This window comes from Neocloeon triangulifer, unplaced genomic scaffold (genome assembly GCF_031216515.1).
Source record: "Neocloeon triangulifer isolate White Clay Creek 2 clone unplaced genomic scaffold, ASM3121651v1 ptg000012l, whole genome shotgun sequence".
Taxonomy (NCBI): domain Eukaryota; kingdom Metazoa; phylum Arthropoda; class Insecta; order Ephemeroptera; family Baetidae; genus Neocloeon; species Neocloeon triangulifer.
This window is the reverse complement of record NW_026775554.1, coordinates 3576690-3589379: the sequence shown is the minus strand read 5'-3', so window position 1 is coordinate 3589379 and position 12690 is coordinate 3576690. Positions and strand designations below refer to the sequence as shown.

Genomic DNA, 12690 nt, shown 5'->3' with positions numbered 1-12690 from the left:
GGAAATAGGTATTGATTTACAAACTATTTCAATTATTTTATTGTAACTTTCCCGCCAACTAGACTTGCAATCGGAGCCATTTCCACTCCCATAATATCATAATATATCAATCAGTTATGCAAATTTGTAATTAGCAGAAGTACAAATAAGTCTTTGATTTCCGCCTATCCACAGGTAAATATGTTCCAGACTGGAAAACTAATTTCACACTATCTAGAAGTAGTAAAATGATTTTGGAAATAATTTTTATTTACAGTTGTAACACTTAAAGAGTAAGCTACTAATTTGTTGTTGCAATCTTATAATTTAATATTTCCCAAAAATAACTATTATTGCATTATTTAAATCTTACGAATCAACGCAAAAAAAATAATGGCCATAAATATTTGAGCATTTTTAGCCATAACGTCTAAGTAGAAAAAAAGAAAACTTCTTGGAATCTTCAATTGTCGGTTTTTCATTGGTGCATAATTTTTCAAAGCTAAAAATGAGGAATTAAATTTATTAAATGAAATTACGGAAATTACAATTTTTTTTAGATTATTAATAAGTAGAGATGGTAAATTACGGAATATCCGAAACATGGCAAAAATCGAACGAGGGAGGGAGCGAGCGAGCGAGCCCGTCGCCGTGCCGAGCGCGCGCGGGCCGCGGCAGGACGAGGCGCGAGGCCTCACCTGGGCATCCATCGTGCATTGATTCATTTGAACGAGCGGCGGCCAGGGCTGCCGATAAAAATAACCAATTTGCCAAAAATCGGCGGGCGGCCAAGCTCGGCGGCCGCGCTTGCCGAGACGCGTAATTTATACGCACGCTTGCTTATTGCGACGTGTGCGATCGCGTATTGATTTTGTCATTACGTTGAACGGGCGTGCTTATTGGACGGCGTTAGAAAATCGATAATCCAGGCTGAATTGATCCTTTCTTTGCAGCTCTCTCACATTCAGTTACGGGCCCGGTCGCACGTCGGCACACACACGCCGAGCGCCCGTCCGCCGCTTTCCGCGGCTCGAACGCACCCTTCCGCTCGCACCCTGACTTCAGGACGCACCTGACAACATGAATTCGAACGCTCCCACACCTGACCACCCTGCCGAGGAGGAAAACTTCCAGCTCGTCTGGCACAACCACCAAAGCAACTTCCACGAGGCATTTTTTTTTTTAAATCATTTTCCTTTTTTTTAATTTTTTTTTTATCAATTAATACAAATCGATAATTTTTAAATATTTAATGATTTTTTATTTTTCCTTTTCAGGTCGTGGCTGACCTTTTGACGACCGAGGCTTTTGCCGACGTCTCCCTGGTGTCTGAGGGCTGCATGGTTCGCGCTCATCGGCTTGTGCTGTCCGCCTGCAGCCCCTACCTGCACAGCCTGCTTAGCGCATTGCCCGCGTCACCCAACGTGCACCCCGTCCTGTTGCTACCCCCCGAGGTGTCGCTCAGCACTCTGCGCACGCTCCTGGCCTTCATGTACCACGGGGTAGTACACGTGCCCCACGCAGCCCTCGTCGCCGTTCTACAGGCTGGAGATATTCTCAAGGTATAGTAATTTTATTTTTGCGAAATAGATAAATCCGCATAAATTGATAATTACTAAATAACATAATAAATTTAAAAAAAAAATAATAATTCTAATGGAATATATTAAATAGAAAAATATCTATTGAATTTTTTGATTTAATATAAATGTAATTTATTTTAATTGTTTAACGAGGCATTTATTAATTTTTAAATAATTTAATAAAAAACACATAATAAAAAATATTTATAATTATAATTTAAATTTAATATAGATCTTTAAACAATTAAAACAATCGGTAATTATATGAATAAATAATTAAATGTTAAAATGCTATTTATGAAAAAAAATTCCAAAATTCTAGGTGCGCGGATTGTGCAGAGAGGAAGAGCCGCTGCAAGATACACAGCACCCATCAAGGACAGCAACACCCCCTATGCCGCAAGTTCGACCAGAATCTCTCCCCCAACAAGTAAGAGAGCAGCGAGCTAAAGATAAATAAAATAAATAATAATTATGTGCTGCAGAATCAGGAGCAAACGTCCCGAGTAAAAGAAGAGCCATATGACTGGAGTTTGGAACAAGTGGTGCAGCACCACCTTGCAGAATCAGAGGACGTCCTTTCCGAGAAACATAAACCGTGCGGACCACTGCCCACCTGCAGCACCCACTTCCAGAAAGACAAAAGCAAAGTATGGAAAAAATAAAATATCTGCAGTGTAATTGAAAAAAATATTTAAATATTTATTGTATTTTTTAGTCTGTAAAAGAAAACTTTGATGAAGACGAGCCGACGCCATTGGAATGCGAACAGTGTCACCAGGTTTTCCCGCACGCCGCCCAGTGGGTTCGCCATCTGAAGATCCATCCGCCCGTAGCCGAGCCCCTGCGACCAGCCAAACCACAAGCGGTGCATCAGAAACTCCTTCCGAAGGGAATGCCCCACGAGCGGCATGAACGGCGGATCAAGTTGGTGACCAAGAAGATGCGCATGAACCGCACCGACCTCGAAAGCAGTTCCTCGCGGGCGCGGCGACCGCACTCTTGCTACAACTGCGGCAAGCGGTTTTCCTCGCGCGCCTCCCTCTGCATCCACAGCCGGACGCACACAGGCGAGACGCCCTTTCGGTGCGACCTATGCGACAAGGGCTTTAACGTCAAGAGCAACCTGATGAGACACCTGCGCACCCTGCACAACCGAATCATGACGCCGAGTCCGACGTACATGGAGGCGCCGACTCCGTGAGACGTCTGCAAATCCCGAGCTTTGAATTTCAATGTTTTCCATGGGCTGCACTAATTTTTTTCTCATTCATTAAATAATATGTGCAAATTTCATTGCTGTACTATTTTTGTGGCTAACTTAATAGATTTTGTGTCTCATGCTTCATATTGCTCAAAATGTTTGCGCTGGATGTAGTTCCTCCTCCGATTTTCAGCTATCTAGCTCGCTAAGTGGTATTCGTGTCAAACTGACTTATAGGATTAAGATAAACTGATCTCATTAACCTGTCTTTTCGCTGTACTTAATTAATAGGGTTCTGGATTTTTCTATCTCTCTTTGTGCCGACATCGAATTTGGCTGATAATCAAAAGTGGAAAAGATTTACTCTAAATGCATGCAGAAATTTTTATATTTTTAATGTGTACCTGCATTAGCTGACTGTAGTCTGGTTTCAATAAAGAATCATCTCTCTACAGTGGAAGCGTATTTTTTATTTATTCATATTGTTACGTAAGACTGTACGAGTACACATTTAAAATTAAGTTGCTCGAATGGAAAGGCATAATAATTAAAATAAGATGATGGGGGAAAGATCGATCAATAGCGTAGATACCTGCAGTCGATGGTTAGTTTTCCTCGTCATCGATCTTTGGTGCCAAGTAGTAGCGGACGTGACCAATTTCTCCAATAGCATATTCGACAACAAGAGGAACATCGGCAGACAGAGACAGTTGAACCTGTCAATCACGAAACAAGTAATTAGAATATGTCAAATGAAGAGTTGAAATTTTAATAAAAAGATAATTAAATTTTAAAATACATTCTAAAGACTAGAATAAATAATTTTAAAACACCAAGAACAATTTTAATTTAAATAAATCACAAACCACAGAGGAAAGAGGAGTGGCCTTGGTGAAGTGGTTGAGGTAACGGCAAGCAAAGGTCAGTGAGACGGGCTCCTGCATCTCGATCGTGACAGCTTCCTCCTCCTTATCAACATTGGCAGTCTGCGCCAACTTAACATTGGCTGTAAATAGATACAATTAATTAAAATCAAATTATTTAGGCAGCCATTTTGCATTACCAGATCCGACAGTGCCAGATGATGAGAATTTAACTCCCTCCTTGGTGCACGCAATGACGACGGACTCGCCAAACTGGCTCAGGTCACGGCACACGCGGGCAAACTCGGCCGAGGGCATCCTGACCTTGCAAGCGTACTCCGTTTCCTGAGAGGATTTTTGTTAATAAATCGAAAAACAAATCGGCACAATCAGAAAGCTTACGGGAATTCCAAGATGTTCCTGGTCCAAGTTCATCAATTTCATCTCATACTCGGAAACCTTGCCCTGATCCTGAGACTCGAAGACAAAGGTGACCATGTCAGCGTTGTCCTGTGCCCTCATGATGAGAACGTCGTCGTTGCCGGCGCACTTAAGGATCTTGGTCATGCTGCAAATTGATTGGCAAGAGGTGAGCGATTTTCATTTCAATTTATTCGATTTCAAACGAACCTGGTCAGGTTGATGCCCATGGCAAGGTTTCTATCACATCTGTATTTGTCGAATCCGTCGCTTCTTAGACTGAGGGAGACGAGACTGACGTGGGAATTGTCCATTGCCTGCAGTTGGATGCCCGAGTCGGAGCAGTCGAAGGAGGCTTCGGAGATCAGGTCTTTGATGGCCTCGATGACCTTTTTCAGGATGGAACTCTGCGCGAGCTTGGCCTCAAACATGATGGCTACTTTTCCGGACGAAATCAAGAGGTTTAAACACAAATTGAGCGGATAAAATCCGTCGACGAAGCAGATCGGTACGAGAGAAACAGACTCTTGCAAAAAGTACCGAAAGCGGGAAAATCAACACAAGACTGGCGGGAATGTGGCGCGTAGTTGCCGGTGTTGCCACATCGGTACGCAACCAAGAGATTTTGGCTTGGCAACAGTGGATTGTTTTGTTAAGTGACAAAACATAAACATTTCCGTGCCCACTAGATACTGCTAGATACGTTTACTGAAATTACTGAAATATGTTGCAGTTTTAACGTCTGTATTTCGTTTAAAACCAATAATTTAAGAATGGCTTGTAACGTGGAAAGCAAGGAAAATTCCATGATGGACTCCGTCAACGATGTCGAAGATTTGCATTCTTTGTCGCAGCGACTGGAAGAGCAGTTTTCATTCCTTGTGAGTTTTTTGCACAATTTATAATTAAACAATTTTTACTTCTTCCTCGCAAATAATCTGAATTTTCGTTTAAAATTTTCAGCACCAGCACGAAGCTTGTTCAGTTTGCTCGGGATATTATGGCCCGTGCTTTGGAGAGCCGATGTGTGCAACTTGTCATGCATTCTTATTTCCGGACGATCTGGGACGTGCTGAAGCCATGCCAATGTGGGACAGTTGCGTAAGTTTTTTTTTTATTCCTTCTTTTTAATGTAATTTCAACTTATTTTCCATGTCAATTTTTGTTCAGAAAAAGGACGACGGGGATTCTGGCAATGATGAGCCCAGTGATCCTTATTACAGCAGCATTGAAAGACGCTGCAGTGCGATGGCAGCTCAGGGCCCACCCGCAGCACCTCCTGATCCGTCACCTTCACCTCCACCTCCTGCAGATGCAGCTATTCCTCCACGACCACCTCAACAGTAATATTTTCAAACATAAAAATTAATCAAATCCCAAATAAATGTACTTGCTTTTATTAAGGCCTGTGGATAGACTTGCTGAAAGACTGGAACTGCTCTCAGCTCCCAGAGACCCTGAATACATGAGTCCTGGATTTATAGACAAACTTCCACCTGAAGGTATACCATTTGATCCAAGCTAATTTTATCTTCTAAAAAAAAATTAGTGTTGCTTGTTGTGTTCAACTATTTGGACGACCTATCGTTATGCGCTGTGAGCAACGTTTGCCGCAGATGGAGAAGACTTTTGGAAGCTCGAGTCACCAATCAGCAGTGGAAGCTGTACACAGAAAACCGCTGGCCCCTCTTCACTCCACTCTTTGACATCGAAAACTGGTCACTTGCGTACAAAAAACTGTAATCGATTGAAATTTCTAAAAACTTAAAGATTTTAATTTTATATTAACTCCAGAGTTGCAAGTGCTCCCTGTCAACTCTGTCTGCAACAAATGGCAGCACAGTGCCAGCCCAGTGGTCAGGAGAACTCGTGGCGGAGGCATCGGCTTCGGACGGAGATAAAGAGTGAGATTTTTGTCATTATTTGAAATTTTTGTAATTGTTTTGTTAACTAGGCATGCGCCAAGATCCTCAGGAGGGTATACAGGCGATTCCTCTTGATAGAGGCTGTTGCCACTGGATTGCTTCTATTCTTGGCCCTCAAGGATCTCCTTACTCCGGGGGAATATTTTACCTGTATCTTCAAATACCCTACAGGTATTTATTTACCAAAGTTGTGAAGAAAAATCTAAACTTTTCATTTTCAGCTACCCCATGCATCCTCCGTTGGTCAGATTTGTGACCAAAATCTTTCATCCTAATGTCTCGAGGCATGGTGACGTTGGAATAGACCTGATTCACCACAACTGGTCCCTTGCAATGACTGTGGTCAAGGTTTTAATATCAGTGCAGAGTCTGTTGACCGACCCATTTTGCCAAGTGAGATTTTATTTTTCAACTTAAAATCATCAATACTGATTGATGTTTTGTTAATTTAGGTCTGTATGGAGCCCAAAATCGGTGATCTCTACCTGAATGACAAAAAGAGTTTTGAGCTTATGGCCCGGAACTGGACTTGGAAATATGCAATGCATGATGCGATCATCCCGAGTGCTGATTAGCCAGAGAAGGTAGGAAAATTTAATATTTCTTTTGGATTGGGTAATTAAAGTATTATATCGTTAATTTTTCTTAAAAAAAACCTTTATTTAAAATGATTAGTAATTTTTGATATAATAATAGTATCCGTCGTCGTCAGAGCTGCGTTCCTGCACCACTTGTTTTTCTTCGGTTTTGTAGCTAGGGTAGTATCTGTTGTTTGAGCTAGTCGAGTAAGCGAAACTGTATCCCTTGTACTCTTCCTTGGACTCGTCCTTTTTCTGCTGAGCGGCTTCAGCTTTAACAGGCTGCACCTTCACACTCAGCATTTCCTTGGGCTTCTCCTCCTGTTTTTCCTTTTTCTTCTGCTCCTGCTGGGATTTGAAATAGAAGTCCCTGAAAGCCTCAAAGATGGCTTTTTCATTTTTATTCTGCTCATCGTCAACTTCGGCCGAAGATTTCTTGGAATTCTCTCTCACTTGTTCTTCATCGTCAGACTCCTTTTTGCTAGGGAAGTTGACTTGATATTTTGGTTGCTCTTCTTTTTTATCTTCACCCTGAGCTTGGCCGTTTCGGAAGCCAAATTCGCCGTAGCCAAAGCCCTTGAAGAAACCGTGCTGTCGCGACTCGGCCAATGCCAAGTCCTCTTGAGCATGACTCAGACCAATGGCCTGCAAAAGAAACGAAATGATAACGTGACCTCTCTGTAATTAAAAAAGAGGACATTAACAATAAAAAACTTCGCACTGGAAATGTTTTAGGGAAGTCTTGTCCGATAAGAACAGAGGCCATTAAAAAAACAGGTCAAAGCGGGATTTTTTTTCAAAGGGACAACAAAATAAATAATCAACTGTTGATTGAAACATTTATTTGCAACTGAAATGTAATAATTGATACTTACCAGGAGAGTGATGAGAAGTGCTGGCAGATGCATGGTGATCGCTGTGATCAAGTTTAATGTGTTTAAAACTTTGCTTCTCTTTTATAAGTGCTCCTCCTTCTGCTCTGCCAGAAGAGCGCAGCTGCATCACCTCCTCCGGTGCACTTTCCATCTCGAATTTCGATGCATTACCAATGCATTACTTTTAGTTTAAATGATGCCTCAATGCTATGTGGGGATTAATTGGCATTGAAATGAAGAGCGAAAATTCCAAATTTATTAACTCTTCTGTCGTTACTACCTCGGTAGAAATCGACTTTCTTTCAATGAACAGGAAAAATTTGATCAAATTCTTACGCGTATAGGCAGAGCAATTTTTTAACTCGGCCCTCGCATTGAACCGGTTTAAGCACTTTCGACTGTTGACACTACTAATGACGTTGCCCGTGCGCATATGTACCGCGTCTGTGAGTGTGAATCTATTTTTATTTTCCAGAGAAAGTTACAATGCTCGCATTTACGTTCAATTAATTTGCTTAATTTAATTTATTAGTTATTTTTTTAGAATTTTGTAAAATTTTAAAAATTAAAATATCATGCATGTGTTGCAATAATTGTTGGAGCGCAATTAAAAGTTGTCTCGGAAAAAGGAGAAGGTTCCACCTTTTCCTTGACGTTCTTTTTTGATAACGCTGCTGGACAGCCGCGACACTTGGTATCAAAAGCTCAATTTTGTTGCGTGTTTGCCTGATACGAGTCAGTATTTAAACCCGGTTGCCCGACAACAGGTTGAATAATCAGCCAAAATGTCCAGAGGAAGAAGGTTCTCGACACTTTTGTGTGTAAGTTTTAGCCAGCACAATATTTCCCTTTAATTATTATATATGACGGGAAATATTTAAATTATTTTAAAACATTCTTAAATTAAAAAAAAAACTGCAGCTCCTGTTGGGAGTTACTGGTGGTACGCTGGCCAGACCAGGGACAAAAGAGGTATTTCCAGTGGTCCTCATGTCCCGCGATGAGCCATCCGTGGCCAAAGTACCTGAAGCTTTGCCGTCTACAACCGAAGCTGGAAAGGCAACCGTTCAAGACGGAAAAATTTACCCTCTCTACCCAGGCGGTGGTGGATATCCGGGATTAGGCGGTGGTGGCTACCCTGTTCCTCTACCGGGAGTTGGTTACCCAGGAGCTGGATATCCTGGAGGTGGTTATCCTGGAGGTGGTTATCCGGGTGGTTATCCTGGGGCTGGATATCCAGGGGCTGGTTATCCAGGCGCTGGATATCCAGGAGGTGGTTACCCAGGAGGCGGTTATCCGGGAGGCTATCCATACCCTGGAGGCTATCCGTACCCAGGAGGCATTCCTCCGATTGCTCCGCAGTATCCTTACAGCCCTTATTATGCGCCTTACAACCCTTACTGGGGCAGAAACAAGCCGGCTGGCGGATCGCCAGGTCAAGTTCAACAGAGTCCTCCTGAACCTGTGCCCAATGAGCAGCCGAAACCAGTTAGACGATAATTGTATTTTAAGAAAGCACATTTTTTGACAAGATTGATGCACCTTCATTTTTTCCTCATTTATATTTTATTAAATAATTACTATATTATATTATGCATCTGTAACAAAGTGTATTTTTGTTTTAATTTAACAATAAATTAGCTCGTCAAATCTGACGAGTATTTTCTTCGTTTGACATTGGTGTAGCGTTTTCATAGATATATTGACAAAAAAGAGAAACAACAGATATGATCCGAGATATGAAAGAAACTTGAAGCACAATAAAATCAAAATTGAGATCTATCTAATAACTTTTTGCCATATAAGAATTTTTTCACAATCGTCTTTATAAAATTGAAATGTTTTTTACTTCTTGAAAATTTAAAGCATTTTAAGAATTTGATCCGCAGAAGTTACTGGAAAATTAAATAATTTAAAAAAAAATACCAAAGAAATTTCAAGTTTTTGAAGAAATATAAACAATATTAATTTAACTGAGCAAGATATTTCCACGTCAGCCTTGGTTTCAAAAACCTCTTTGCAACAATTATTTTTTTAATTAAGAATGTTGCTGCACGGCTGCTGGACGTAGTTTAATGCAAAACCTCTATTTGACTGGTCGTTTGGAAACTCGATGTTGTTTGTGTGGTAGATGATTCGGAAGGGTTTGACCGTGCCTGTGGAAAAATTTGATGAATTACGAAGTTTTGCAAATTTTTAAATCCGGTCTTACTGAAAACTGTGGCAGGCACCGTGGAGACCTCGGAGTTGAAGGTGCCACCGCAAATACGGTCAGTACACGTGGGCTCGATGCTCGGCGCCCGACCTGCGTTGGCCGCACAAGGGATGATGATCCAGTCGCCGTTGCACGAATTGGGTCCCACGGAGCCCACCATTGAGGTCACCTGGTTCTGGCCTGTCGTCTGGCCGCTCAAACTGAACGACCTTGACCTGTTGTTCACTGAAATTTAATTTTAAATTTTGAACGTTGCTTATTAAATTGAATTTTCACCTGGGTCAGGGGCAGTGATGTACTGGATGCCGCAGAAGTTTCGCTCCATCCTGATGCAGATGCTGTAGTCCTGGTTGCTGAGTTGCAGGCCCATGCCCGAGTCGTAGTTGAAGGACCGGATTTGGCCGGTGACGCCGGTGTAGTACTGCAGGCAGCCGTCCTCAGCCTTGTAATTGCTCATGCAGGGGATTTGCGAGATTCGCACCTTCCAGTTGCGGGGGAAGGCTGGGCCTGAGGTCACGAAGGTCAGGGTCACTGGACTAGTGTAACCAGCACCAGCATCAACGTACACTGAAAGTGAAAGAATTTTTTAAATAAATGCATTTAAACATGTTTATTAAAATACGTAAAATAAATTCAATTTTCTTACTGTGGTTTCCAGTGTTGGTTCCGCAAATCGCTGGAACGGGACTGCCTCCGGAGACAATAAACTGATCATTACTGCAGACGTGATTCACTATTTCCGGCCCTCCAATCATGAACTGATCAAAATCAAGTCTGGAAATTAGATTAAAATTATTTTATGCCATTTTTTTTAACAAAAGTAAAATAATATGATAATTTCAAACTCTCACCTCAGTTGGCAAATGTCAGGGTGCCTCTTATGAATGGTCAGTTGGCAAGATCCGGTGCCATCGTAAGGTCCAGGGTAGCCGCTGTTGACAAAGTAGGTGGAGTTCTGGAAGGTCGTTTGGCCGCAAGTCACAATGACTGTAACAGGGAAATTAAAAAATTTCAAGGTTCTATTTTTTAGATAAAAATTGCATAAGTGCTTACACACGCAACACACTCCAAAACCACCAGCGCAAGGACCGCTCGCCACTCCGCCTCGATCGAGGCACTCGCGGGCCGCAAGACAGGTGCCGTTGTCGCCAGAGACGGCGCCGCACTCGAGGTTCTCAAAACGCACCACAGAAAATAGCGACAAAACTGTAGAAAAATTATAAAAAAATATGAATTAAAAAGAGAACAGGATTGAAATTAGTAGACTTCCCTATAATTAATTCAATTCTATTGAGTTTAAATTTGATTACCAAATTAATAAAAGATCTTTTGATATAAAAAATGTGATTTGTTACATTTTTATTTAAAAAAAAAAAAAAAATGATTTTATTTTGCAATATAAAATTAAAAATTTTGTTCTTGTGTTTTAGAATCTTTACTTACATCTGGACTGCCTGGTTGGATTCGGACTTCCACTTGGCGATTGTTGCTTCTGCTGGGCAAAAGGTGAACGCTGCCTTCTGTCCACTGGTCTGGAATTGCCCGCCGGCGGCGTCAAAAAGCTGACTGGCGATTCAAAATTGTTGGACGGCGCTGCCAGGTAGTCGTCCACGTTGACTTTGTGTCTCAGTCCCTTCTTGTTGTGCCCGCGGAAGAACTTCTTGGGCCGATTGTGGTCGTTGGGACCGAGCGAGGCGGCGGTCGCGCATGACACGACCAGCACGAGGGCTGCCAAAGCGGTCAAGCCCGATCTACGCATATTTCTAAATTTGAAACTTTTGATTTATGATTAAATTTTGCGAGTGAGATGTGCGAGTCTGATGGCACCAACGAACTGACTGCAACATGCGTGAGGTGCAGGTGAGTTTTATAGTGTCGCATTCATGCTCGGATGGCCAGCGTTCATTGCTCCAGGAGACAATGCGACACCCGCCAGTGAAAACGCGTTTAATTGTCTCAAGTGATAACGCACCAACTTTCCAGTGTGATAATAATAGTGAATGAGATGAATGCTCCGCTCGGGACAAAGGGGAAAGTACTTTTGTCTTTTAATTTTGTCATTTTTGGGGTTCCTCTTTTTGCATATTGAATTCCGTCAGTTGATTGATGACCGGTATATTTTTTTCAATGAGGAAGTGCAGATATAAATAATATAGTGCAGCACATTGTTAGTTCTCTCTCCAAGACATTTAATGCTAATTTGTGTTTTTTACTTAATTGTTAATTGAATATTATTGGAAATAAAAAAAGAGGACCATAATTTATCACAATCTAATTAAGTTGGTTTATTTCACCTGCGCATAAAAATTACTTAAAGAAATTAACAAGAATAAAACATTTTTAAGAGGTTTTTACGTGGATTTACTGAAACTGTGCGAGAAACACTTGGCTTTAAAGAATGGAATATACAAACCAAAATTTTGACTTTTAATTGAGAAATTAATTTTTAAAATGTCTCAAAAATTAATATTTTTGAGTCACAAAAAATCAAAATTTCAATTAAAACTCGGAAAATTAGGGTAAACAGAGCAACATAACTGGTCTGGATCGCGATTTCGCCCAATTCCAAAATTAATCCCTGAAACTGCTTTACACTTTACAACACAAACAAAACACTACTCTACACTAATTTTAACAGAAAAAACACACGCACACTAACAATTATCTGAGAAGAATAAAACATTATATTAAAAAAAAGTCTTATATTTGTAACATAATTACATATTATTTTATGAGAATGAATCAATATTCCCAGTTCTCGTTGGAATTAATGTGATAAAAAAGGAAAAAAAAGCAAACAATATATTACAAAAATTAATAATTTAATAATTAAAAATATAATAATAATAATATATTATGCTGCTAAAAATATTTGAAAAATATTATTCATCTCTATTTTTTATTATGTTATGTTGTAGAAAAAACGCACTCTATAGGATTTCATTATAAATATAATAATAATAATTCTTTTTGATTCTTTTATTGAACGCTCACTTGTAATAATAATACGAATTTTTCGATCCCCGCCAATCCGATTTGAAAGCCCAT

At 40.7% G+C, this 12690-nt stretch overlaps 6 protein-coding genes across 8 annotated transcripts; 3 read left to right on the top strand and 3 right to left on the bottom strand.

Moving 5' to 3' along the window:
• The first annotated feature begins 935 nt into the window (after positions 1–935).
• On the top strand, positions 936–3213 carry LOC132197168 (zinc finger protein 605-like). Its single transcript, XM_059620272.1, has 5 exons — positions 936–1149; positions 1257–1541; positions 1885–1992; positions 2048–2212; positions 2281–3213. Exons 1-5 carry the CDS (start codon positions 1060–1062, stop codon positions 2764–2766), a joined length of 1134 nt encoding a protein of 377 aa, XP_059476255.1. The 5' UTR covers positions 936–1059; the 3' UTR covers positions 2767–3213.
• Positions 3214–3216: 3 nt separating this feature from the next.
• On the bottom strand, positions 3217–4618 carry LOC132197170 (proliferating cell nuclear antigen). The gene is made up of 5 exons (XM_059620274.1): positions 4260–4618; positions 4032–4197; positions 3830–3974; positions 3633–3772; positions 3217–3482 (listed from the first exon to the last, which is right to left on the bottom strand). The coding sequence occupies exons 1-5, from the start codon at positions 4478–4480 to the stop codon at positions 3372–3374; spliced, it is 783 nt and encodes a 260-aa protein (XP_059476257.1). The 5' UTR covers positions 4481–4618; the 3' UTR covers positions 3217–3371.
• Positions 4619–4701: 83 nt separating this feature from the next.
• LOC132197166 (uncharacterized) lies at positions 4702–11912 on the top strand. Of its 2 annotated transcripts, XR_009441823.1 has the most exons (11): positions 4702–4930; positions 5013–5150; positions 5220–5392; positions 5454–5551; positions 5599–5788; positions 5844–5953; positions 6004–6145; positions 6196–6367; positions 6427–6558; positions 10301–10585; positions 10673–10913. XR_009441823.1 is itself a non-coding variant. In XM_059620269.1 (10 exons), exons 1-9 carry the CDS (start codon positions 4823–4825, stop codon positions 6547–6549), a joined length of 1254 nt encoding a protein of 417 aa, XP_059476252.1. In that variant the 5' UTR covers positions 4702–4822; the 3' UTR covers positions 6550–6558; positions 11073–11912. The 2 variants fall into 2 exon arrangements, 1 of the variants encoding a protein (XP_059476252.1); XM_059620269.1 differs by lacking the exons at positions 10301–10585; positions 10673–10913 and adding an exon at positions 11073–11912.
• On the bottom strand, positions 6614–7588 carry LOC132197173 (uncharacterized). Its single transcript, XM_059620277.1, has 2 exons — positions 7428–7588; positions 6614–7197 (listed from the first exon to the last, which is right to left on the bottom strand). The coding sequence occupies exons 1-2, from the start codon at positions 7458–7460 to the stop codon at positions 6646–6648; spliced, it is 585 nt and encodes a 194-aa protein (XP_059476260.1). The 5' UTR covers positions 7461–7588; the 3' UTR covers positions 6614–6645.
• On the top strand, positions 6630–9102 carry LOC132197172 (annexin A7-like). The gene is made up of 2 exons (XM_059620276.1): positions 6630–8248; positions 8349–9102. Exons 1-2 carry the CDS (start codon positions 8213–8215, stop codon positions 8925–8927), a joined length of 615 nt encoding a protein of 204 aa, XP_059476259.1. The 5' UTR covers positions 6630–8212; the 3' UTR covers positions 8928–9102.
• LOC132197164 (uncharacterized) lies at positions 8988–11481 on the bottom strand. 2 transcript variants are annotated; one of them, XM_059620267.1, is made up of 7 exons: positions 11086–11481; positions 10696–10848; positions 10494–10629; positions 10289–10416; positions 9919–10209; positions 9640–9867; positions 8988–9583 (listed from the first exon to the last, which is right to left on the bottom strand). In XM_059620267.1, exons 1-7 carry the CDS (start codon positions 11399–11401, stop codon positions 9462–9464), a joined length of 1374 nt encoding a protein of 457 aa, XP_059476250.1. In that variant the 5' UTR covers positions 11402–11481; the 3' UTR covers positions 8988–9461. The 2 variants fall into 2 exon arrangements, with proteins under 2 accessions (XP_059476250.1, XP_059476249.1); XM_059620266.1 differs by having other exon boundaries at positions 8988–9867.
• Positions 11913–12690: the final 778 nt, after the last annotated feature.